At 41.1% G+C, this 26,275-nt stretch overlaps 1 protein-coding gene and 1 long non-coding RNA gene across 8 annotated transcripts in view; one reads left to right on the forward strand and one right to left on the reverse strand.

Moving 5' to 3' along the window:
• Positions 1-25,405, reverse strand: part of LOC311583617 — a 50,141-nt gene extending 24,736 nt beyond the window's left edge. For 2 of the 3 annotated variants that reach the window (XR_014774607.1, XR_014774608.1), the window contains exon 1: positions 25,058-25,296. This is a non-coding gene — a long non-coding RNA (uncharacterized lncRNA). The other variant, XR_014774606.1, reaches the window with a different exon arrangement.
• DPH5 (diphthamide biosynthesis 5) overlaps positions 12,129-26,275 on the forward strand; it is a 41,275-nt gene continuing 27,128 nt past the window's right edge. For 2 of the 5 annotated variants that reach the window (XM_084757371.1, XM_084757375.1), the window contains exons 1-2: positions 25,412-25,546; positions 25,731-25,889. In XM_084757371.1, the coding sequence (XP_084613497.1) occupies positions 25,755-25,889 (135 nt within the window). In that variant the 5' untranslated portion in view covers positions 25,412-25,546; positions 25,731-25,754. Of the gene's footprint in view, positions 12,218-15,788; positions 15,893-25,409; positions 25,547-25,730; positions 25,890-26,275 lie in introns of those variants that run through there. The other 3 variants (XM_084757372.1, XM_084757373.1, XM_084757374.1) reach the window with 3 other exon arrangements.

Below are 26,275 nucleotides of genomic sequence, written 5' to 3' on the forward strand. Positions count from 1 at the left end.
AGATCCGCTCTAAACAGATCTTCCTCAACCCCAGCCTGCCTGCAAGCAATGCAGAATGACAATGGCAGCTATAAAATATTGTCTTTGCTGATATTTTGATTCCGGAAAAATGTTTTCTTCATTCTTTTCATGAACTAGTATTTATGAATTATTTTCACATACATACATATTTACAGTGTAACACTGACTAGAGAGAGAACCTCCCGGCCTCTGATTTTGTGTCCTCTAAGGAATGATGGAGAAAGGGGCAGATTCCCTCCCTCTCTAACATCCTAATAAAAATATCATCTAAATTATTATTGTCATCAGGTGTGGTGGTGGTGTCCTTGTAACCCCAGCAATGATGAGGCAGAGGTGGGGTTATTACAAGTTTTAGGATAGCCTGGGTTACATAGTGAGAACCTTTCTGAAAAAAAAAAAAACAAAAAACAAAAACTACTCCTGTAAAGTATAAAATGTTGGCAATAACATATGTCGGATCAAAATAAATACATATTCTCATTCAAAACAAATGGGTTTTGAAGATGTTGATTGTAAGGTGAGGGGCAAAAGCCTCTCAGGACTAATCTCCAGTAGCAGATCCGTTCCTAGCTTCCTAGCCAAAGGACAGGAAGACCCAAGAGCGGACAGCCGGGGAGCTGCCACACATGCAAAGCATGTGCAACCCTTTCCTTCTTTTCCTTGTTTTCATTGGCAGAACTTTCCCCAACCCAAAGCAGCTACAAATGAAAGCAGCTGTCCACAGTGGAGGACGTTCAAAGACCAGCAGAGAAAGAGAAAGGAGGTAGGGTCAGATGAGGAGAACAAGCAAGGACAAGAAGAAGCTTGGCAGCTCTCCTTTGCACAAAGTTTAAAGCAGAAAACATATTTGGGGACAGATGGACTGATGGCCACTATGGACAGAGCGGTGCCCTGAGAAGTTTCCAAGTTGCTCAACAACTGACTGTTATATTTTACAAAGACTTGAAAATGGACAGCACTCCCAGGGCAAGAAAGATTTCTAAACTTTTTCTTCTGAATTTGTAATGGTCATTTTTTTTTTGGCTCCTAGTATTTATTCATTCATGTTTCTGAATAAGGTTTGAAATGAGAAAGAAAAATCTACTGAAATTTGTGAATGAATTTCTTTTACTCTCATTATCTAATGGTTATCAAAAAAATGCAGATGGGGACTTTTGAAATCTGACTTCAGTAAGAATTAAGGGTAACTAGCATCTGTCTTTTAACTTCAGGGCTGTTTTATTGTATGTGTAAAGGCATCTTGACATTATTATAAAAGAATTGTAGTTAAAACCGCAATAAATTTGGGGCAAAGAGTTTGAAGCAAAATAAAGATAGCTTATTGGACACTTTAGAATACATTTTAAAAACACAGAGACAAGTAATGCTGTCTAATATTTTTAGATATATTTTTACGCAAAAAGTTCAATGCTTATATCTAATACCAATATGTAATCGTACAATGCTGGATTCCAAAACCAACTCAGTGGAGTGGCCAAAGTCTGGAATGCAGCCTGTTTAGATGCATTTGTGAGCTCGTTTGTCAGTGGGGATGTGCTTCTGTGGTCATGGCTTCCTTAGAAAAGGATACTTACGAGTAAGAACAACCACGAAACGGGACCTAAAAACATTTTCTCTGAGTAGAAATTTCATAAAGGTGACTGTAGAACAGTTAACATTTCCACAGACTGCCTGCCCAGACGAGGAGCCTTTTCTTTTAGTCAACACTTTCCCACCGTGAGAAGGAGCTCTCATTAACAACCAAATTGTTTTCAGAGGCTGTGGGGTAAGGAGTTTCCTTAGAAACCATTTGGTAAGAACTGTGGCTTTCTTCCTTAGAAATCACAAGCAGTGAAAAGGCAGATTTGCTGGCATAAATCAAACCCAATTTCTAGGGTTCACTAAACCCTTTCTCCTCAAAATAATGTTTTGTGACTTGATCTTAGCTGTTAATCGTACATGCCGCAGAGCTGGTGTGAACTAGCTTTAAATGAATTTTTGTCCCGTTTCTTTTGTCATTCAGTAGAAATCACTTCCCGAGTTTGTTATACCTGATGAAGGCTGAAGTGTAACAATGAATGAAAAAGATACTCCATTTTGCTGTGTGGCAAAATCTGTAATTTTCTTTTTCCTACCGAGTTTACCCAAGCGAACTGATCTTTGTATTGTGCTGACAATGCTATCTGTGCTGATTTTAGAGTTGTTCTTGCTTGTAAACATGCTAGTTAAAGGAACTTGGAAAACAAAGACATTTCTGTGTTAAAAGAAAAAAATAATAGGTGTTTCAGCAAATCTGAGTGGAAGTCTTACTGTTACTAAAGATCTACACAGCTCCACATTGTCATCCAGTTTGTACATGCCTTTCCATTTGCCAGTAGTGTGACCAGCCTCCCAAACAAGTCTTACGCCCATTTCATGCTCCGCAACGTCTTGTTCATTCATCCAATAAATTGCTCAGTAAAAATTTTGCTGTATTTCTGTACTAGATCCCGGAGAGAAGATAAACAGTCTCCCTTCCTTGTGGAGCTGATGGTGAAACATGAATTCTTGCTCCGATTCCTCAGACAGAAACAGCACTGCGTTCCCACCGTCACCATCTGCCATCTGTTTGCCCCTCTATGGACTACATACCAGGCTATACCATGCTATACCTATTTCTAAAACTGGTTCCCTTGACTGTGACATGGAAGCAGTCCCTTACATGTCTCTGTGTTGTCAGGACTTTCCATGATCCCAGGGACATCACAGCTACAAAGTAGGTGTTTGTTGCATATGTGATTAAACAGCTAACAGAACAGGCCCTCTGACACTTGAAAAGTATCAATAGTGTACCACAGGCTTAGAAAAATACCAGCGTTCTTTTCTGAAATTTTTCTGCCAAACACTTTAGAGGGGTGAAAGACAGAAACCTGAGAATTTGTCTTGCTGTTCTAAGAACTCTGGCAACCACAGCCCATGTCAGGTCACCAGCAACTCTTCCTTTCTCAAAACCAAAATGTTGGAAACCTGATAGAATCGTCTGCACTCAAAAAATGACTCAGGGTAGAAACCACTCTCCTTGGTTGGCTAAGAGGGTATTGTGGCATTTTGGTTTTGGGCTCCTTGACGTTTACCAGGAGTTTTGCTCCTGAAGCCAGGACACGAATGTGCAAAATCTCCGCTGTAGCCTAAGGCCTTGCATGCTCTGCAAGCTTCCCCTCACCTCTCTTGCCTCATCCCTTACCACACCCCCTTCTCCCCTGCTCCCCCATGTCTATAGAAAGTGCTTGCCTTCCCTCAAAAGTGTGCAGTCCTCCTGCCTAGGGTCTCGGCTTTGTCTCCTCACTGGATGCCTTCAAGGCTCATTCCTCTGATTCTTTCAGGCATCTGCTCCACTGTTGCCTCTAGGCACACTTTTCAGTGAGGTCCACACCACCATGTCAAGAAGCAGACTCTATCCCTCCACACTAGACTGCTTGCTACCTCCACAGTCTTCTTTCTTTTTAACAATCTGCTGGAAAGACAGGATGCGGGGTGTCCAGTTAGGAAGAGCTGAGAAAACTAAACTGTTAGAGTGTTATTAAACACCCCCTTAGCTGTTAGAAACACTTACGACTCTTAAGTTTTTCAATTAAATATTTAAATATCTTATTTATTTATATATTATCTAATGGGTATACATGGGGGAGGCGAGGCATGTGTGCCGTAGAGAACCCATGAAAGTCAAAGAACAAAGTGCAGGAGTCCTTCTGTCCTTATGGGTACCAGGGGTCAAACTCGGGTGGCCAGGCTTGGTAGCAAGTACCTTTGCCTTGCTGGACCATCTCACTGATTTTACTTAAACAAATGACTACAGCACAGAACCTTGTCTTCACACAAACACATGTATGTACACACATGTATGAAGAAAGAGCTGGGCTTGTGATGGCTGCTCTTCCTTATCAACTTGACAACATCTGGAATTAACTGAAATCCACAAAGGAGGGCATACCTGTGAGGAATTTTTGCTTAATTTGAGGTACAAAGATCCACTTCTAATCTGGCTCTCTGAGGTAGAAAAACACGCCTTTAATCCAGATCTTTTGAGCTGAGAAAAGACACACCTTTAATCCCTGATTTTGAGGCTGAAAAGCATGCCTTTTAATCAGGGCCACACCTTCTGCCAGAAACCCATATAAGGACATGGAATAAGGAGGTTTTGCTCTTCGTCTGCTTGCTCTCACCTTGCAAGCTGTGCTGGCACTAGAGTCTACTTCTTCAGGAGTCCAGCATGTTCTGAAGTCTAGCCTTGTCGACTGAGCAACTTCTGAACTCTTGAACTCTCCATTCGTAGACAGCCATTGTTGGATTAACTGGACCATATATACAGATATTGATATAGATATATATGTTAGAATATATAGAGAATATATATATATTAAAGATTTATTTATTTATTATGTATACTGCACTTTGCCTGCATGTATGCCTGCATGACAGAAGAGGGCACCAGATCACATTATAGATGGTTGTGAGCCACCATGTGGTTGCTGGGAATTGAACTCAGGACCTTTGGAAGAACAGCAAAACAGTCAGCCCTCTTAGCCTCTGAGCCATCTCTCCAGTCCCCAAAGGATAGATATATTAACTGGACCATATATATATATATAATGTTAGAATATACATATATATCTCGAATATGTGCAGGATCCTTCTCTCCTCCCACCTTATGGGTACCAGAGGTTAAACTCAGGTGGCCAAGCTTGGTGGCAAATACCTTTGCCTTGCTGAACTGGTGTGTGTGTGTGTGTGTGTGTGTGTGTGTGCGTGCGGGGAGAGAGAGAGAGAGAGAGAGGCGGGGGAGGAGGGAGGGAGGGAGAGATTGATTCATTCTATACGTTGTTACTCCAGGAAATCCCAACTAATACATGGCTAAAACATACTTCTCAGCTTTGACTCATATGAACCTTTCACTCCAGATGTTATGGTTCTGGTATAAAGTGCCACCCCAGCCCCAAAGCAAAGGCCCATCTCTTAGAGGCTTTCCCAGATGATAGCGTTATTGAAAGGTGACTGAGCCATAAGGGCTGTTATCTATACAATGATGGATTCTTAATTTAATGGCGTTACTAGGAGATGGGAGAAACTATGAGGGAGGGCCTAGCTGGAGAAGCTAAACAAGCCGCTTCCCACCATAATGCCTTGTTGCCATGATGTTTCTGTCATGCCATAGGCATGGGGCAACAAAGCCAGGAAGCAATGGTCTGAAACTTCTGAAAATGGAAGCCTGAAGAAGTCTTTCCTCTCTTACATAGCTTCTCACAGGTGTTTTGTCACAACGAAAAAAAAATGCAACTAATTACTTTCCTGGTCCCAAGTTTTCTTATCTTTGATTTGCAACCTGGCCCTGCTGCTGATTTCTAGACAGCTTGGTGTCATTCTCACTCAATATTTGAAAATAAACCTCAGATGTTTTCCATTTTTGGTCTTTGAGAGCATTATTGTTTTGGTTTTGATCACAGTTTTCCTCTGTAATCCAGGCTGGCCTTGAACTCATGAAAATCTCCCACCACAGCCTTCTGAGCATAAGGACCACAGGTTTGAGTCACTATGCCCAGCACAGAAACTCAGTTCTGACATCAATTACATCTTTAACCCCTGAAATGTTGAGAGCTTTTAGGTGATGAGGCAAGGCACTAACACCACCGAACAGACAGCAAGGACGGGAGGCCAACACTTGTCATTGGGTATTTGTGGACCAGCAAAATACAAGACCTACGGCAAAAAAAATGATAACTCAGGCTCCATTAATTTCATATTATGATGGCAGCAAAGTGTTTCCTGAGATGGTGGGAATGGGAAATCTGGTGGAGGCTTATGGTTCTATCCAGGACATACAGTAGAAACATTGATGAAAACATAACCAAACAGGGCTCTACACTTAGGAGGAGGGAAAGTTAAATTTTAAGCATGGCTCTTTCTGGTTCCAGTCTGTGCTTAGGAAACCTTTAAAGGAAAGGTTATGATATAAATTCTATTCACAGAAACTATTCTGTTATAGTAGTTGTCTCATTGTCCTTTCTTTTTGGCAGATTAAGTTCTTGATGCATAAAGAGTACTCCTCATTTATCTTTGCATCTTTTCGTGATAAATATTGTTGACTAAATTGGGTGATCTCCACATGCCTGCCTTGTTTGTTTTTGCTGTACCTAGGGACTGTCCCTTCAACCCACTGAGCTTAAAGCCCAGTTTAAGTTTTAGAATTCTTGCTTGAGGTAATGGAGATCTCTTCCTTCTCTGAAATCAATGTATTCTTTATCTTCTCACTCATGTAAATCTCACAGTTTGGAAAGGTATATTATCTCTCGTGAATCCTTTTCTAAGATGCTTACTAATGTCAGTCAATCCATTCTGATTACCTAAAATCAGGAAGCACAAGTTTGTATATAAATTCATTCTCTTAAACAGTTCAGAGCAGGAATGAACACTCAAAATATATTTTTAAAAATCTTAAACTTCCTAATAGCAGACAGGTAGCACCATAGGTTGAGTGTTGTAGTCAGGATACAAAAGAGTTTCTTTTGCTCTGGTTGAGGCATCCACCTACCGCCTCTGAAGCAGGACTGCAATTATGAAGATAAAGTTATTCCTAAAAGAACAAAACAGTGGGTTAAAGTAGTTTCTTTCTAATCATTTCCTATATTAAAAAATACTAATGGTTGATAGCAAAACTTTTAGAAATTAAGTATCTGTTGTAAAATCTAATAAAAACGTAGTTACTTTGGGGGAGGCACATTGCTACAGAGTTATTTTACCATTCCCAAGGAACAGAGTCAGGGCATGGATGACACAATAAACAAAAACTCTGCCCCTCACTAGGTACAAAGGTAAAGCCAAGGAACTCTTACAGCTGATAAACACCTTCAGCAAAGTGTCTGGATACAAAATTAACTCAAAAAATCAGTAGCCTTCCTGTATGCAAAAGACTGAGAAAGGGCTGAGAAAGAAATTAGGGAAACAATACCCTTTACAATAGCCATAAAAAGCAAAGTATCTTGGTGTAACTCTAACCAAACAAGTGAAAGACCTGTATGAAAAAAACTTCAAGTCTCTGAAGAAAGCAACTGAAGAAGACATCAGAAGATGGAAAGATTTCCCATGCTCATGGATTGGTAGGATTAACATAGGGATGGGCTTTGAGGTTTTCATCTCTCTCTTCCTCCTGTTTGTGAACCAGATGTGAGCTCTCAACTCCTGCTTTGGAGATAGACCTGTCTGCCTACTGCCATGCTTCTCACTGTGATGGCCATGGACTTATCCTCTGAAAATGCATGTAAGTCTCCAATGAAATGCTTCCTCTTACGCCTGGGTCATGGTGTCTCTTCACAGGAATGGAACAGTAATTGGATTCTGAGAATTAAGTGAGTCAATATGTAAAAATGCATGTTAGCTGCTTGGAAGAGGGCTGGGAGGATGGAATCCACAACATAGTTATTCTTGGCTCATGGTAACCTAGGGCATTGCTTTGTGCAACCACTTCTTGGTTTGAAAAATGGTGACCTCCATGATCCATCGCAAATCTAAATATTAATGCTTATGAACTTCAATCTTATATATGCTGTATTTTATCACAAGAAATATATCTTATAGTATTAAAATTGTGTTAAAATGTATTATTTAACAAAACAATGTTAAAATAGTCCATTCTCTCATCGTAAATGTAGTGTTTATTGCATTCTATTTTTATGTCACTATTTCAAAACTTTTATTTATGTATTTTACTAAGAGAATATGCATGTGTGCAGCAGTGTAGGTCACGGCGTGAGTTCTCAAAATCATTTCTCTCTTTCTACCATGGTTTTGAGGCAACTGAAGTGAATATATACATACATATATATATATATCTGCATATCTATAGACCACCTCACTGGGCTATCTTGATAATGCCTTTTTATTTTGTTATGTACATTGGTGTTTTTGCTTGCATGAATGTCTGTGTAAGGGTGTCAGATCCCCTAGAGTTGGAGTTATAGACAATTGTGAGCTGCCATGTGGATGCTAGGAATTGAACCAAGATCCTCTGGAAGAGCAGCCAGTGCTCTTAACCCATGAACCATCTCCCTAGCCCCAACATCTGGTTTGTTTTTTTTTTTAAATGTGCATTCTGGGAAACAAAGTTAGGTCATTAGGCTTGGATAGCTGTTTCCCAATAATCCATCTATCCAGCCCTTCAAGTAGTTTTATTTATTCTCTGATACTGTCATTCATGTTTAGAATGTATTTTGAGCATATCTGTCCCCTATTACCCTCTCTTGTTCCTCTCCCACAGACTAAAAACGTCTTCTTTCCACCACGTCCCCTGCCCCCCTGATCCCCCGTACTTTCATGGATTTTCCTAAATGACCTGCTAAGCTTGATCATGGTTGCTTGCATGATCGTGGATGATATTATTTACTAGAGCATGGGCAAGTTATCAGTGAGTACAGTATTGAGGAAAATGACCCCAACCCCCTCCTCTATTAGCCACTAGCTGCCAATAGCTCTTGAGCGAGGGGTGGAGCCTCATGAAGTTCAAGCTTCATCCACGCTGCAATGGTAGCAAGGCTAACCTTATGCAGATTTTGTACTAGCAGTCACAGCTGCAGTAAACTCACGGGTGCAGTGGTATGTTGTATCTACAAGACAAGAGTTCCATAGCATTTCTTATTATCTTATGGCTCTCACATTTTTTTTCTCTTTTCCTTCAGCATTGTTCCTTGAGCCTAAGAGGGGTTGATAGAATAATCCCATTTAAGGGCAAGTTCTCAGCTGCCCTTCTCATTTCTTCTCAGCACTGTGACCAGCTATGAGACTCCGCCTTAACTGCTTCCCCCTGGGGGCGGGGCAGGGGGGAGGGCGGGGACAGGGAAGAGGCTTCTTTGACCAAGGCAAGGCTGGAAGCTATTTATAAACATAAATGTTTAAAAGCCAGCTTGACATCAAATTTTCCTCATTGTAAAAAGTTGATAAAATCTGTAAGATAAAAAGTTAGAAAGGAATACTTTCTCTATGAATGTATAAGGCAAATACATTTAGTTTTCATAAACGTGTTCATCGTTGCTTATGTAAAATTAAGTAACTAATCAGTGCCCACAGAAACTCAGCCATGCTACTACTAGGAAACTTAGGTCCTGTTCCCTCTCATGAGGATTCCTACAAAGATTGCACTCAATCTCACAATGCTAGGGGCAAACATGAAGCTGCATGCTAACAGTTCCAAAACTTTGAAATACATACACTATCACAGATATTATCCTGAGCTGGAATAAAACTACATAGGGATTTGTATTTTTTCAATGTATTTTTAACTATGTTTGTACATAGGCAGTATGAGATTATAGGTTTCAGGACCCCAGTGTGTCTAAAATGATTATTTTCCTTAAGAAAATTACCAAGCACAACTTGGGTCCCAACATGTTCGTTATAGTCATTCTAATTGTGAGTAATTCTTTTATGGTTTGTTTTGTGAGGCAAAGAAAAGAGTATTTTTGGAGAAATAGGTGACTGATATCTACAAAGTACAGCCAGACAAAACTCTGGGGCAGATAACATTTTGAATATTGTAGGATTAACTGTAGTCATCAGTTTCTCAAACTGCAAATGCAGTCTAAACTCTTATCTCAAAAGAACAATTGCCTGACTCCTTTACGGCTAGATAAATACCTTGGTACCTGGGGATCTTTTCTTCTGACACTCAATTTTGACTGAGAGTATGCTTAGCTTTTATAACATGTAAAGCATATTTGTTTATGTATCTATTTCTGAGCCTGTGTTTATCTCTATATAACTTATTAATATGTCTGTCTTTCTCAATGCAGTTTTTTTTCTAAATCTTTTTCTAACAAATATCCAGGAAGAAAAGAGTCATTTCTATTTTAAGGAACAACTTCTTAGTACCTTGCAACATTTCCCCTGCTCTATGACTCTGAAGTAACTACACTCTACATTGAACAGTGTCTGCCAAAACTTCTTACCCACCTGGAACCCATGAAAAAAGTCTTATTTAAAACTAGGCTGCTTGCAAAAATTAAGTTAGGATTAAACCATACTAGGTTGAAGTGTACCTAATAGAACATACATCATCCCAAGAAGATGGTAATTTAGACACACAGGCAAAGATTTACAGAAACATGTCCATGCGTAGGAAGAGGCAGAAACAAGTGAGTGAGCTACAAGCCAGGAGTGATCAGGACTAACTGGGTCTTCACAGAACACCGGAAACTAGGGGAAGAAAGAAAGCGCTCTTGCCAGGGCTTTTGGAGAGAGCAAGTTTCCACTGAAGATTTGGCTTCAGGCTTCTATTCTTGAGAACTCTGAAAAGTTCCTCTTCCTTTGAGGTCTTCAGTCTGTGGGCATTTGTTATAATTAAATTAGCACACTCTCCTCATAACATAATACAGTACTTTCATATTCTTCCTTTCCTTTTATTTGAGGAAGGCTTTCATGAGGTTCCAGCACTAGATTTTTAAGTGTGCACTAACTTCATGGCCTCATTTCACTAATAAGGACACATGGGCTGGGAGGTTGCATTGAAAAAACAAGATCTACTAATTGTTGTCTCCAAGCAACACACCGCTCTGATGAAGATACCCACAGAGTGAGAGTCATGAATGGAGAACAATCTATCAAGGAAGCAGATGTTCGAAACAAGCTAATATAGCCACTCCAGTGTCTCTGTGTGCTTGAATAGTTCTTACAATTTATATTGCTATTGGTTTCTAGTCTTATTGAACTGTGATCTGATACGATATAAGAGATTTTTATTTTATTGCATTTGGTAAAACTTATGTCTAGAACATGGTCCATTTTTAGAGAAGGCAAAGGTGGAAGGAGACAGGAAAAACCTTACTCCGCACATTTATCTTTAGATACACGCACACACACACACACACACACACACACACACACACACACATCAAACTAACAAATAAATGCTTTGTAGAAGAAAGTAAATGACATCAAATGCTAGTAAGGATGTGGGGAAAGAAGGCTCTTCACACACTGTTGTTGGAAATGTAAACCAATGTAGCTATTATGGAAATTAGTCCAGAGGTTTCTTGAAAAGACATAAATAGAACTACCATATGACTCAGCTACACCACTCATGTATATACCAGAAGGACTCTAAGTAGACGTATCACAGACATTTACTCATCTTTGCTTACTGATGCACTATTCACAATAACCTAGGAAATACAGGCAGCCTAAGTGTCCAATTTCTATTCAAAATTCTATTTGTGTGTGTGCCTGTGAGTCATAGAATTAGAAGAGGGATTGTGAGAAGCCATGAAGGTGGTTTAAGGCAGGCTGGACAGAAGTTAATGGAATACATATTATATGAATAGGGGATGAGGGTATAGGAGAGGGTAATGAGAGGAAAAATTCAAGCCAGGTACCATTAATCCAACACACAGAAGAAAATGCCATATGAAGCCCATTGTGTTGCATGGTAAAGAAAAAACAATGTAAAGAAATAGTGAAAAAATAAGGATGGATACAACAGCTTAGAGAGTTCTACTTGTGTATAGAAATGTCACTAGTTGAGATAGGAAATAAAGTGGGAATGGAGTTAGTGTACAGACAAAGAAAACAGTCCATGAAGTTCAGTTAAGAGTTAAGATGGAGTTGAGGTGTGACACTGTCGATCTGGCATGTCCTCCAAAGTCTCATATGTCAAAGGCTTCTGCCCATGGAGCAGTATTCAGGGGTAACTATCAGTCCAATAGACCACAGGAGAGTAGCTGGAGGAAACCAGTTCCTGGCAGTGTGATTTTCAAGGCTATATTTTATCCTAGGTTCCTTGCAGGTTTTTTTTTCCAGCTGCCATAAGCAGCTTGGCTCTGCTGTGTTCTTCTACCATGACATTTGGCTCTGTCTCAGCCTCAGATGGATGTGCACAAGGGGACTACAGACTGGGGCTTCTAACCTGTGAGCCAAAATCAGTCTTTCTCCTTTACATTAGTTTCCTTAAGTATTTTTTCACAAAGAAGTCATCAGGAGGAGACATCTAAAAGCAAAAATGTGATTTAGATCAGGGAAAACTGCAATAAATACCATGGAGCAATGTCTTCAGTGGATGTAACAACTGTCAATAAAGCGCTGTTTAGCCAATCAGCTGGGCAGAAGGGCAGGAAGGAGCTGAGAGAGGACAGTTGAAGTGGAGGGGGTGACAGTTAACAGTTGACAGTTGATGGCGAGTTGGAGGAGAGAAGCCGACTAGGCAAGTGCTTGGGATGTATGTAGATTATGAGGATTAGAGTAGTTTATTTTAGTTTATGAGTAAAAATGTAGCAGTTTAGATTCTGCCCAGAGTAGTGCTTGCAACTTTAAAAATACAATTCAGTAACTTTGTGTCAGTTTTTGGCTTCCTAGGCCGAACAGTTACAATTTATTGTAACACAAAGGGATTTGTAATCAGAGCTCTCTGCGGAAAGAGATTCAACAGAGTAAATATGTGTATATGTATATGTGTATGTATATAAAGTATATGTTTTCAAAGACATTTATTCTACGGAACTAACTTTTGATTATAGAGGCTGGTATTCTGCAATACTGTATCCTGTAAGGTGTGGTGTGTGGAGGTGAAGGGGTAAGCCTGAGTTTTTTCTTATGTTTTATTTATTTATTCATTTGTTTTAAGGATAAAATAGGTTTTTATTTATATTATAGTAAAGGGGGAAGCCTTAACTTTCAAGACAATTCTCATGCAGTATGTACATCATACTTTTTATTTCCATGGAATGGAATCAAACACCGACTGAGAGAGACTACAGAGTATACACTAGAAATCAGCAAACGCTGGCAACAGAGTAGAAAAAAGACCAAGAAACGAAGCCTAAGGGCAGGAAACCCCTCACTGGGGTCCGTTGACCACAGCCAGAGCCAAGGCTGGATCACACAGTGGCAAAGAGTTCCGGGACAGGAGGAAAAGAAGGAGGGCAGGGAGAATGTACTGGGCTGGGGGTTTAGTACCAGGTAGTTTGCTCTTGGTATTTACATAAAATAGTTGGCCCTATTTCTTAGAAATACGCACAGAAAGAAATGAAGATTTGATCATTGCTTTATGAATCTATCACTTTACAATATCGACATCATCAGAAACATCATCAGGCATTTCATTCAGACTCAAATGTCAGTAGCAGGAAATAAATATCAGAACATCGTCACTAGCCCTTAAAACAAAACCTCTACCCCACCTAAAACTCCCTCCCTGCCCCATCCACAAATACCACCCCGACCACTCGTGGGAGGTTGGTTCACTGCTGTTTGCTTTACATCCAAATCATAGGCCCCTCTCTCACCTCCTCCCTGCCCCACCCTTCTCCCTCCCCCGCCGCTCAGAAAAGGAGATGCCTCACACACCTACCCATCCCAGCATGTCAAGTCACATCAGGACTGAGCACATCCTCTACTTCTATGGCCTGGCAAGGCAGCCCCACCAGGGGGAAGTGATCGAAAGACATGCAAGAAAGTCCTTGTCGGAGATTGCCCCTGCTCCCCTTGCTAGGGGACGCACATGAAGCCTGAGCTGCCTGTTGGGTATATATGTATAGAGGAGCCTACGTCCAGTTCATGCATGGTTCTTGTTTGGTGCATCAGTCTCCAAAAGACCCCTGGGCCCAGGTCAGTGGGCTCTGTGGGTCTTCTTGTGGAGCTCCTGTTCCCTCCGGGTGCTTCTATGCTTCCTTCCACGCTTACGCAAGGCTCTCTGTGTTCTGCCCAGTGTTTGGCTTAGACTCCGGTGCTGCACGAGGCCTCTCAGAGGATAGCGATGCTATAACCTGATGTTTTTAACGTGAGCTGACTAGCAGCCTGGAAACCCAGAAACTCACACTGGAGGAAACACAGTACTATTGAGGCACAACTGCTTCTCTTGGTTATGCTCCCTACCAAGTACTCAAGTGAAATGGAACCAGGAAGCAAGCAGACATCGCTCTTGCGATATCCGACAAAAGAGATTTCCAAGAGAAGGTAGTCAGAAGAGATAGAGGGATATTTCGTTAACTGAGAAGACATTAGCACCTTAAACATATATGTTCTAAACTTCGGTGCGTCCAATTTCATTTAAAAAATTTTGTTTACTACTGGATTTAAAGAAAAAAATTAAGACCAATTCATTAATAATAGCTGATACTATTAATCTTACCAACATTCCTTTTCTCAAGTAGATAGTCTCTTGGACCAAATATAAATAAATAAACAAACAGAGAAAAATATAAGAATTAATTGTCATTGTACATCAAATTGATGGAACAGATAGCTATAAAATATCTCAGCCAGACACCAAAGAACAGAAATCCTAACAAGTGACACATGGAACATTTTTTAAAAAATAGACCACATAGTGGGACAGAAAAGAACTCTTTAGAAATTAAAAAAGATTGGAGTAGTAATTCCTTGTATCTCATAAAGTCTCACCAACATGACTTGCTAAACATAAGCAGAACGTGCCAAAGGGGATGGGGAAAAGCTCATGTAGCTTCATCTCTAACAACGAGCTACAGGTAACTAAGGGATGCTGAGAGTGAATTAGTCTTCTGCAACAAAGAGCACACCAATTAGTTATCTCAGCCCTGATATGTATGTACAAATAACATCATACGGACTGGCCAGGTTATACTTTGAAAAATTTGAAATATGTGTATGTGTGTATATATATGCATACATACATATATGCACATACATATATGCATGTAACAACAATTAATGGAAAAAGGCAATGAATCTGAAAGAGAGCTAGGAGAGGTACATGGAAGAGTTTGGAGGGATGAAAGGGAAAGGAGAATATATATAATGTGGAGTGAAGACAGAACCAAACAGTGAAGAACAAAAGGATACAAACACTCCCAAGTAGTTGGAGAGACAGGTAATGTAAAAGGCTCACAGACTAAAGATGCAGACACCACTCAGCAGATCACCACTGTCTAGCACAATTACAAGGTGGCATAAAATACATTCGTGACTGCTGGCATTTTCTCGTCAGTTGTGACCTAGCAAGATGTCCTTATAATGCTTAGGGAAAGGGGACTGATTGAAGGGGCACGACAAGTTGAGAGCCAAGGAAGTAAATGACTGCTCACAATACATTTGTAGGAACAGTAACTGAAACGTTCCAAAAGCGCTTTCCCTTTCTTCAGCTGGGGCTTCCCCTCCCATCACCAAATGGTTTGGGTCTTTCCCATGGCTCAACCACTCCCTAAAAGGCTAGCCCAGCAACAGGTGCAGTCACGGCTGTTTAGATGCCAAGCATTATGGAAATTAGTTTCATGTCACAGGTGAAAAATTAGACACTGCAACCAAAATACTTGTAATATCTTTCAGAAAGAGATCCATATTTATTTATTTATCTATTTATTTTGTTGGAAGAAATATTAATGTGTTCAATACATTGCCTTAAAAATATCTATTGTTGTCTAAACATTTTTCCAGTACTAGAAAAAGAGTCAAAGTTTTTGTGACATGCCTAGTTTAGTTAAGTGGCTATACACTTAAAGTTTAGTTGAATGAATACAAGCATATTTAATTTTTTAAAAGTGACTACCTAGGGTGATTTAATTGTGATAATGAAACAGAAGTTGAATTGGCTTTTAATCAAGACACATATTTGTAATAAAGTTAAGAGAAAATATTACTGAGAGTTAAATTGCCATCAAATCATATGCATTTCAAAATCACCTGAAATTTGTTTGACATAGGAACTTAATATATTTTCAATGAAATGATAATTTTACCTCTCTCTCTCTCTCTCTCTCTCTCTCTCTCTCTCTCTCTCTCTCAATTTTTCAACACAGTTTCTGTGTGTAACAGAGCCCTTCCTTTCCTGGACTTGCTTCGTAGATTTGGCTGGCCTTGAACTCAAGGAGAGCCACCTCCCCCCTGAGTGCTGGGACTAAAGGTATGTGTCACCATGCCTGTCCATATGTTTCTTTAGAACTTAAAATAGGCACAAGATTTAAAATGGCCTCTGAATGGCTAAAGCCTGTCTCTAATGGATACTTTAGGAGTCAGGAGAAAGCGATAGTATCTTAAAAATAAAACTAAAATTTATCAAAGTATATTTTTTTTTACCATTCATACTAGAGTAGACTATCTTCACCTAACTTATAGGATAATCGTGATAGATATGTGTATTGTTGATGAACATTATTATACAGTGACTCTTCTCAAAACTTCATATGTGTAAATTCTTTGGTAAAGAGTAATCATTTTTAAAAAGAATTTATTTTTTACTGTGTATATGTGCCTGAATTTGCCTGTAGATCCAGAAGAGGAGCCTGGATCCTCTGGAACTAGACTCACAGACACTTGTTAGTCACTAGACGTGAGTGCTGGAAATGCAACCTGGTCCTCTGCAGGCCACTGAGCCATTTCTCCAGCTCCACAAGAAGAGCCTTTGACTGGTGCTATTGTTTTTTCATTTAAAAACAAATGGTTGGCTCTGTGGTTAGTTAAAAAGCCTCTTTAACATGTGTGAAATCCTGGCTTCATCCCCAAGACTACATGAAATGGGTGTGGTGGCATGCAACAATAACCCTATCACACGAAAAGTGGAGGCAGCAGGATCAGAAGTTTAAAGTCAAATTTAGCTACATAGCAAGTTAGAAAGATAGCCTAGGATATGTGACATCCCATTTCATAAAGCAAAACAAAATAAAACTGCTTGAAAATAGAATTTTTTTCCCCAAGGCAAAACACTATTAAGAAGTACAGTCAAAGACAAGTGTCTCTAATAAATAACAACTGAACAATACAACAAGTAGAAAACTGGAAGGCAGTACAGAAAGATCACAAAACAACTGCCAGCAAAGTGTCTTTCTTGGCCAGCCAAGCCACAAAGAGGTCACTGTCACTATGGTAGAAGGGGGCTGGTAGCAGGATCTGCCTGTGTTGGCCACATGGTGCTAACTTTGAAGGCATGCAAAGTGAAACAGTTATGGGTCATGCAGACTTGTGCCAACGTTTTCAGAAAGCCCCTGGAACCAGGTGATATGTAACAGGGCTGGACTTCCTGCAGGGGAGGCCACTAAGCAAAGATATAAAGGTAAATTGTAAGTTTTAGTGGAAACTTCAGGATACTGAAAATGTCAGGTCAATGGGGTATCTGCTGAGAAAAGCACAGAGGGGAGCTATTTTGAGAAAAGTTACATATGATGCAGGCAGCAGAAGTGGAGTGGCAGGCCTAACCAAGCTCTTTAGAGCCCAGATGGTGCCACCAATGGGCCCAGATGCTGCACATGAAGCTCCAGAGATTAGCATTTGCCTGATGTGGCTTGGGTCTTGCTTTAGGCCAGTTTTCCCTTGTCATGTTTGTTCCTCTTCTTTTTTTGGATTGGGAATGTTCGTTATGTGAATTTTTTTTTTTTTACTAGACAATGAAAACTCACAGTTAAAAGACTGACTTGAGTCTCAGAAGAGGTTTTGAACTTTTGAACAATGTTAGTACTGTGAAAGATTCTGAGGGCTTTCAGAGAGGTGCTGGGTGTATTTTGTATTATGAGATGGCCAAGAGTCCATGGGAGTAGACATGGTTGCAAGTTTAAATAGGAAATAAACCTTGAGAACCAATTTATAGAAATGGAGTCAGAGCCACAGAGATATCTGTGAGGGTGTGGGGTAAGCAGTATAGTATGAGTTAAAGGTGAGAAAAAGGAAGTGGTTTTGAGGGAGAAGATGTATCTTTCCTAGAGATTGCTGGGCCCCTTTTTAGGAAATATGGATTGCTTAGGCCCAGGATGAGGCAAGATGTCAGGTTTGTAGAATGAAATCAGTTTATCCAGATGTATATTTAAAGGCAATTTGTATGTATAATGTTATTGTGCACTGTGTAAAGATTCAAATGCTGATTTCTGTGTCCATCACCCCTACCCCCATCTTGTTTCAACCCTTGTTCTCAGAATATTTGATCTAAACTTTGCTCCCAAACTCTCCCCTGATATGTCAATAAGGCAGCTTATAGCCAATCACTGGGCAGGGGAGAGAATAGGGCTGGACTTCCTGCCAGCCTAGGGAAAAGGGGAGGGGGGAGGGGGAGGAATGAGGATTCAGCCAGGGGCAGAGGTCCAGGGGATACAAGGAGAGAGCAACTGGAGCAGAGAAAACCATAAAGTGGAAGAATCTTGGGGATTTTGGCAAAGAGGGAGTCAGATTAGCTTAGAAGGTTAAAAATAAGAGTAATAACTCCTCAGTATTGTGCTTTAAAGCTTGTTAAATAAATAACATAGTCCAGTCTCAATTATTTTGGAAGCTAGCTGAGTTAAGAAAGAAACTACTACACACGTTTTTAAACTACCACTGGAAAGCTCCCTGCCTTCCTCCCCCCACCCCCCCATAATATTTGGCTGGGGGTCTTCGCATCTATTTCCATCACCTGCTGGATGAAGCCTCTCAGAAGACAGCTATGCTAGGCTCTGATCTGTAAGCATAGCAGAGTCAGGGGCTGACTGTCTCCCATGGGGTGGGTCTCGGGTTGGGCCAGGCATTGACTGGACATTTCCCAATCTCTGCTTTATATTTGTCCCTGCATATCTTTTAGGCAGGATAAGTTTTGGGTCAGAGTTTTTGCGGGTGGGTTGGTGTTCCCCTCCTTCCACTAGGAGTTGTGTCAGTCTCCATGACCACTACTGGACCTAGGCCCCCCTACACAGATGTAGCCAATGGGCAGCTCAGTCTTCATATATGTCCCCTATCAAGGGGAATGTGGGCTGACTCTGACCTGGACTCTATTGCCTGGTTTTTGATCACTTTCCCCTGGCAGGGCTACCTCACCAGGCCACAGGGGAAGAGAATGTGCTCAGTCCTGATTCGACTTGATGTGCTGGGGTGGGTGGGTAGTGGGGGCTCCCCTTTTCTGAGGAGTAGGGGAGGGGAGTGGGAAAACAGGGAGGGCGGGGAGCAGAAGAAGGAAAGGAGGAAGGGAGCTATGACTGAGACATAAAGTGAATAGTTAATAAAAAATAAGTTTAAAAAACTGCCACTAACATCAATTAATAAGCTTAACTAATTAACTAATTAATTCATGTTTTGTGTGTATGGAAATTTTGTCTGCATGTGTGTCTGTGGGCCATGTGTGCTCAGTGCTGCAGGACGCCAGAAGGGAGCTTCACATCCTGTTCCAGTTTCTTTTCTATGCTGTGATAAAACACCATGACCAAGGCAATATATATGAGAAAGTTTACTGGGGACTTACATTTTCAGAGGATGGGGAACATGACAGCAGTCAAGCAGGAATGACGCACAGAAGGCTAAGTGGGAATAGCATGAGTTTTTGAAACCTCAAAACCTACTCCCACTGACACACCCCCTCCAACAAGGCCATACCTCCTAATCCTTCCCAAACAATTCCACCAACTAGAGACCAAGCACCAAAATATTTGAGCCCATGAGAGCCAGTCTCATTCAAAGCATCACATTCTAGTCCCTGGTCCCCATAGGCTTGTGACCATATCATAATGCAAAATGCATTTAGTTCAGATTTGAAAGTCTCCATAGTCTTTCACAGCCACAACACAGTTTAAAAGTCCAGTCTCTTTTGCAATTCAAGGCAATATCTTAGCTATAAACTCTTGTAAAATCAAAAGGCAAACTCTATATTTTCGACATACAATGACACAGAATATATATTACCATTCCAGAAAGGAGAAATAGAGGCACAGTGAGGACACCACTTCCTTCATTACTTTTAGAACATGGTCTTCCCTTGTGTCAACACAAGTCTTGGCTCCAATATTACATTCCATGGTGCCCATTTCTCCTCAAACTGTACCCTTTGTACTTCTTCTTGATTTTTTTAAATTATAGATTTGCTTAGCATAATCACTAATATAACTAAGCCACAAAGTCAGTAGCAGGCTACCTGAAAATCTCCTCTGTCAAGCTGGGCATAGTGGTGCATGTCTATAATCCCAGGACTCAGAAAGGTAGAAGCAGACAGATCTCTGTGAGTTTGAGGCCAGCCTGATAAATAAAGCAAGTCCAGAACAGTCTTTGCCACAATATCACAAGATTGCTTTATAGTCCAGTTGTTAATATGTCCCCCTCTGAAACCTCTTGAGCTAAGTGTCCACAGTCCATATTGCTCTCATCACTGTTGTCATCCAATCTCCTAGCAGGATGGCCTATTAAACCACATGCAACGACTTTCTTAGTCCAAAGTCTTCCACATTCCTCCCCAAACCAGCATGGTCAAGACTGTACAGCAATAGGCCACTCCCTGACATCAACTTCTGTCCTACTTTTCTATCACTTTGATAAAATACCATGGCCAAGGTAACTTATAGAAGAGTTTATTTAGGACTTGCTGTTTCAGAGGGTGAATCCATGGCCATCATGGCAGAGGGCATGGCGTCAGGCAGGCAGGCATGGTGCTAGAGCAGCAGCTGAGAACTTTCATCCTGGTCCATAGGCATGAAGCAGAAAGGGCTAATTGGGAACGGAGTGGAGTTTTGAAGCTTTAAAACATTGCCCCACAGTGACAGACTTCCTCCAATAAGGGAACGCACAGTGACACACCTCCTCCAACAAGAGAACGCCTCCTAATCTGTTTCAAGCAGTTTCACCAACTGGGGACCAAGCATTATCTGAGCCCATGGTGACTATTCTCATACAAGCCACCTAAAATCTCTTGGGACTGGAGTTTACAGATGGCTCTGAGCCATGTGGCTACTAGGAATAGAACTTGAGACCCCTTAACCATTGAGACATCTCTCCAGCCCTCAGTTTTGTTTTATTTTCAAACAGATTTTTCACATCACTTAACAACACGTCTGATATACTGTGGCAATAGTGACAGTAAAGTGGGTGGTTAAAAAAAAAAAAAAGAACTATCTTGAAACACTTGATTCCAATCCGAACTAGAGTTCTATTTTGTGTTTCTCATAAGCCTATGCATTCCTCTCTTACATATGCCTACAATTGCAAAGCTCATTTTTTTTTTTACATCTAATAGCATGGCCATAGCACGCATGTGACCACATTTCTGCAGACATTCCAAACACAAGGCTATTGATCAACCAGATTCTGTGCTTAAACACATGATCAAGTACTAAAAACCAGACCAGAAGAATGAGATAGTGACTGAATGAATTAGTGAATGATCTTACTGAGCAAGGACCCGTGACATAAAAAGTTGCTAAACACTGTTGGTATCCGTGTGGCCAGTGTCATAGAAGCTGTAAGGCAGCAAATCCTCCAAAAAGCAGATTCTAAGATTATCAAACAAGTGTTATCTCATGCCTTGTTTTTCATTTGAGAAAATGCAAACTAGTCTATTCCTTAGTCTTATATGATAAAGTAATTACCCTGCCCCAATAAAACCTCCTTAAAAGAAACAACAGGGCTAGATGGTTAGGGGTGATTGTTACTCTTTCAGAGAACCCAGGTTCAGGATCCAACATTAACATTGTGGCTCCCAACACACATATGGGTAGTTCCCTCCTGTCTTTCAGGGGACCTGATACCATGCTCTGGCCTGATGAACACTGTATACACATAGTGCACATACATACACAGGCAAGACTAGCATACACATAAAAATAAAGCAAACGTATAGCAACAGTAACACAATCATTGATTCTGAGTGAAAGGGAGACTACTCCCCTACAAAGTCATGGCAATTTATATGTATTTAAATTTAAGCAGATGCTAGATAGTTTTAAGTCACAAAGCCAAACTATCCCTGATTATTATTATTATTTAGTATAAATTTTTCAAAGAATGGCTTAGAAATAAACCACTAATGCACACACAGGTTTGTGTGTGTGTGTGTGTGTGTGAGAGAGAGAGAGAGAGAGAGAGAGAGAGAGAGAGAGAGAGAGAGAGAGAGAGAGAGGAAAGAAACATTTCTGGAAGCCACTCAGTAACATAGGGCATTAAGTGACCCCTTCCACCTGGTTACTCTCAAGCTACAGAGGCAAGATTACCGACAATAAAATTTTCCTAATACTCCATAGAAAATAACTCTAGATTTGCTCTTTTCTTTTTTATACATGTGTACTTTATATGGCCATATAGTAAATACATATGGTCACCGAATAAAGAAAAAATGATTTTTCCCCTAAGTAAATCAATGCACAATAAAGTAACTGCAAGTGTTCTTTTTAAGCCTTCATAAATGTAGCCTCCTCTAGAGGAGTGTTATCTTTAATTACCACTCATTTGTTAGAAAATAGTGACTATAAATCAATCCAAGGTCTCTAGGCTCTCCGAATATTAATGCAGATTTCCTCTAACAAAGGCAATCCGTGGGAGCATGTAGGTTAAAAGGCCAGCGTCAGAGGAAAATAATATTCTCTATTCACAATAAGGTCAGATGGAGTTTACTCAGTCCCCTGATGGCTTCTTTTCAACAGACCAACAGGCCCAAACAGGAAAACTGAAGGATGGCTTCTTTTAGATGTGTGGTAATTACAATTTGTCCATGATGTAATGAAGCATCTCAGCTATGTTAGTTCTCTAAGCTAACAGTAGCGTGTGATGTTGCTGACAGTGGGATGGAAAAGCCACGAGGATTAACTTGCTGTGACAACGTGCATTTCGTGAGTACTGTCAGGAGATATGAGGAAGGGGTCCTCTCAGTGAGGAGACTAAAACCGAGCTAACGACAAAGGTTATAAAAATATCTTAACAATCTCTCTCTCTCTCTCTCTCTCTCTCTCTCTTTCTCTCTCTCTCTCTCTCTTTCTCTCTCTCGGGGAAAAAAAGACAAATGTTCACCCCCAGTAAGGATTTGCTTTTTTTCTACCTAAAGGAAGGAACACGAAAGTAGAAAACTCCTCAGAGTTTATTCATCCTTGTCTTTCTTTAAGTTAAAAAAGGTCCCTCCCCAAACTTTCTTTACTCCTGGAATTACCTAGAAGCATTATACTCTTCCCGCAGCACAAGGCTTGCAATTTGCTCTAATAATGAAGTGCATTCTAACTCCTGTCAGTATTGTTAAAATTGTACAACAACATGTGCTAAAAACAAGTAGCTGTTTAGGTGGAAAATATTCAAAGATCAGCTTGGATTAGAAGAAATGATAGACCCTTGGAAATGTATCAAAAAATAAGATGGGCTGATGTCCAGCTGGATGGTGAAATGTATTATGAAGCAAACACAGCGACCTCTTAACAGCTGAGGAATCTAGGAAGATGTGGACGCTTACTGTCAAATTGTGTCAATGTCCCTGCATTTATAGGGTTCTCTAATAAGTTGTTGGGGACGGGGGAGAAGCAACCTTCAGAAACTTTTAAAATGGAAGGGAGAAATAGGCAACCCGCCCCCCCCCCCATGGCCCTGCAAAAACAGACTAGGCAAGGTGTTCTGCTTATATTTGTTAAGTTGAAGAGAGAAAACATTGGCACAACTTTTCTTCTTTTTGACTCCCAGAAAAAAAAAAAAAAGGTATTCTCCTATTGAGGCACAAAGCAGGTAGAAATGTGAGCTTATTACAAATTTTACACTGAAGTTAAGTTTTTCTGGGAAAATTTTGAGTAGAAACCAAAATTTCTTCTTTATTGAAAATATGATGTTTAACTTCTTGCTATATACAGGACACCTTCATTTTTTTTTTTCTCTATAGTTTGGGTGACCTAAGTATTCTTTCTGGCAATATATACTTACTATGAATCAACAAGAAAGTAGTCAATAAAATGTAAAAAGTCATAAAAATGACCAGTACATTGAAAACTTTGCTGATCCATTCCATGGTGTGTGTAAAAAATACGTATGACATGTATCATAAGCCTTTCAACACAGCCTCCTGAAGAGGTATGAACAAGACATGCTCATGTCTGAAGTTCTACCAGTGACTTTCGGGTAGTCAGAACATATCACACACCTGCATTGCACAAGACAGGAAGTATAATTCAAAGAAACTGCTTGGCTACCAGTGGCTCCATAATGATTTATAAACACACACACTGACTATGAACTGACTATGGGCATGCACAATGCTAAGTCTAGAGAAGAGGACACGAATAAGACAGTCACGGACTTCATGAAATTACTTTCATGCTGGGGGCTGGAGAGATGGCTCAGAGGTTAAGAGCACTGTCTGCTCTTCCAGAGGTCCTCAGTTCAATTCCCAGCATCCACATGGTGGCTTACAACCATCAATACAGGTATCTGATGCCCTCTTCTGGCATGCTGGTATAAATGCAGGTAGAGCACTCATACATTAAAATAAATAAATGTTTTAAGAAGGAAATTACTTTCATGAAGAAGAAATATAGGAAGGCAGTTTTATTTACTGCTATTTTTTGAAAATTCATATAATATATTCTGATTATGGTTTTCTCTCTCTCTCAGATTTCCCTCCCACCCTATCCAACTCCATGCCTTCTTTCTCTCTTCAGAAAGCAAACAGGCAAATAAAAAAGCAAACCAAAGAGAATTAAAAATTTTTTTGCTTATTCACTTTACATCCTGATTGCAGCTCGCCCTCTTCTCCTATTAGCAGCCTCTCCTTTTCCTCGGAGAAGGGGTAGGTCCCTCATAGGCACTAATCCCCCCTCCACATTAAGTTGCTGTAGAACTAGATGCATCCTCTCCCACTGAGGCTAGGCTTAAGGAAGCAGGGCTAAACAAGAAGACACACTGCACTGAAGCCATCAGGGAAAATCTGAACAGCCAGCACAGTGTACTAAGACAGGCAATGAAATGCCTTTGAATTGGGGAAGAGGGTCTTCAGTCTTCCCTTAGGGGAACTGCGCGTAACCAATCTCTTGATAAGAAACTCTGCAACAATCTTTGAGGCTGAGAGGTATGAAGCACTCTCCTTTTTTTTTGCTAAGCACTCCCCCGATACCCGCCCCCGCCATAGCATTACTTTCTTTTTTAAAAAATTATCCTTTGGTTAGCATATTAAGTAATGGGCTTCGTTCTGAAATTTTTCATCCGTGTATGTCATCACATTTGCACTTAGTCATCCCTTGAGCTCTCTTAAAAGGTCATTCTCAACTGAGGGTGACTAAGTCAGACCCCAGGGGGCATTCCGGCATCAGATCTCGGGGACAAACCCTTAGAAGGAGTCATTGCTGTCCCCCGTGGGAACTTGCCACCACACTCTGCGTGGCTTGCTAACCTGTGCCCTCACCAGGGTGACCACCGGTTAAGTTAAGGCAGGTCAATAGAGAGGGGATTCGAAATCTGAGCAAAGGCGTAGTCAGTCAGGGAAGTCCCTCCGGTCGTCCCTGCGGGCGAGCGTGCGGCCAGGGGGCGTTTGGGAGCCACCGCCTTGGCCGGGACGCCCACGGGGCTATCTGAGGCCCGGCTGGCAGGAAGCGCGGGGCATGCTGGGTCCTTTCCAGGCGCACAGCAGGATGCGTTCCTGACCTTTAACACCAGCTCCGCGCCCGCAGGTCAGTCAGGGCCTTGGCGGGAAGCGATCGCTCGCTCCTGGAGCCGCTCGTCAGTCGTAAAGTGCTGTAAAGAGCGCTGCGCTTTACGGCGCCGCCCGGGAGGCCCGGAAGACCTGTCCCTGCTTGGCACGTGGTTTGGGATCTGCAGTTACCGGAGAGCTGTAGTGAGACTTTGAGGGGCGTTAGCGAAGCACCTACGAGTCTCTAAGCGGGTAATTGGGTCGAACTTTACTTAAAGCAGTCATTCCAGTCGTTTCTAAGCGTATGCACGGTCTAAGAGTCTCAGGCGTCACGCGCGCTGCAGCGGCCCCGGAACAACTTTGATTTTTACCTTCATCCTTAGACTTTAGGGCCCCGGCGTTAGCTGACCTTTCTGTTGTTCGCTTCGCTCTGCAGTCTCCCCGCTCCCCGGACTTCGAAATGCTTTACTTGATCGGCTTGGGCCTGGGAGATGCCAAGGACATCACAGTCAAGGGCCTGGAAGTTGTGAGACGGTGCAGTCGAGTGTATCTGGAAACCTACACCTCAATGCTGACTGTAGGGAAGGAAGCCCTGGTACGTGATTAAAGTCCCCTGGCCCCTGGGGGAAAGACATCTAGCTAGCATCTGATTCTCGTACACCAGACTGGGCAGAATCTACCCGTCTGCCTTTTTAAACCCTTTAAAACACACACCCTGTTCATTACGATCTGCCTCATACCCAGTGACTTGGGAAATGAAACGGTGGTTTGTCCTCCTTTACAAGTCTAAATTTTTTTTTTTTTTTGCCTTTCTCCAGCAAATTAAAAAAAGAAAAAAGAAAGAAAGTTATTTTACACTCTTGGGGATAGTTATCAAAATCCATTATTTCATGAGCTAGCAAAGAAATCCTTTCTGAGTTGAGTGCTAATGAGGTGCTGACACAGCTTTAATGACTTGGTTATACATTCAGCAAGCAATAT

This window comes from Acomys minous (genome assembly GCF_964271855.1).
Source record: "Acomys minous genome assembly, chromosome: 14".
Lineage (NCBI taxonomy): Eukaryota > Metazoa > Chordata > Mammalia > Rodentia > Muridae > Acomys > Acomys minous.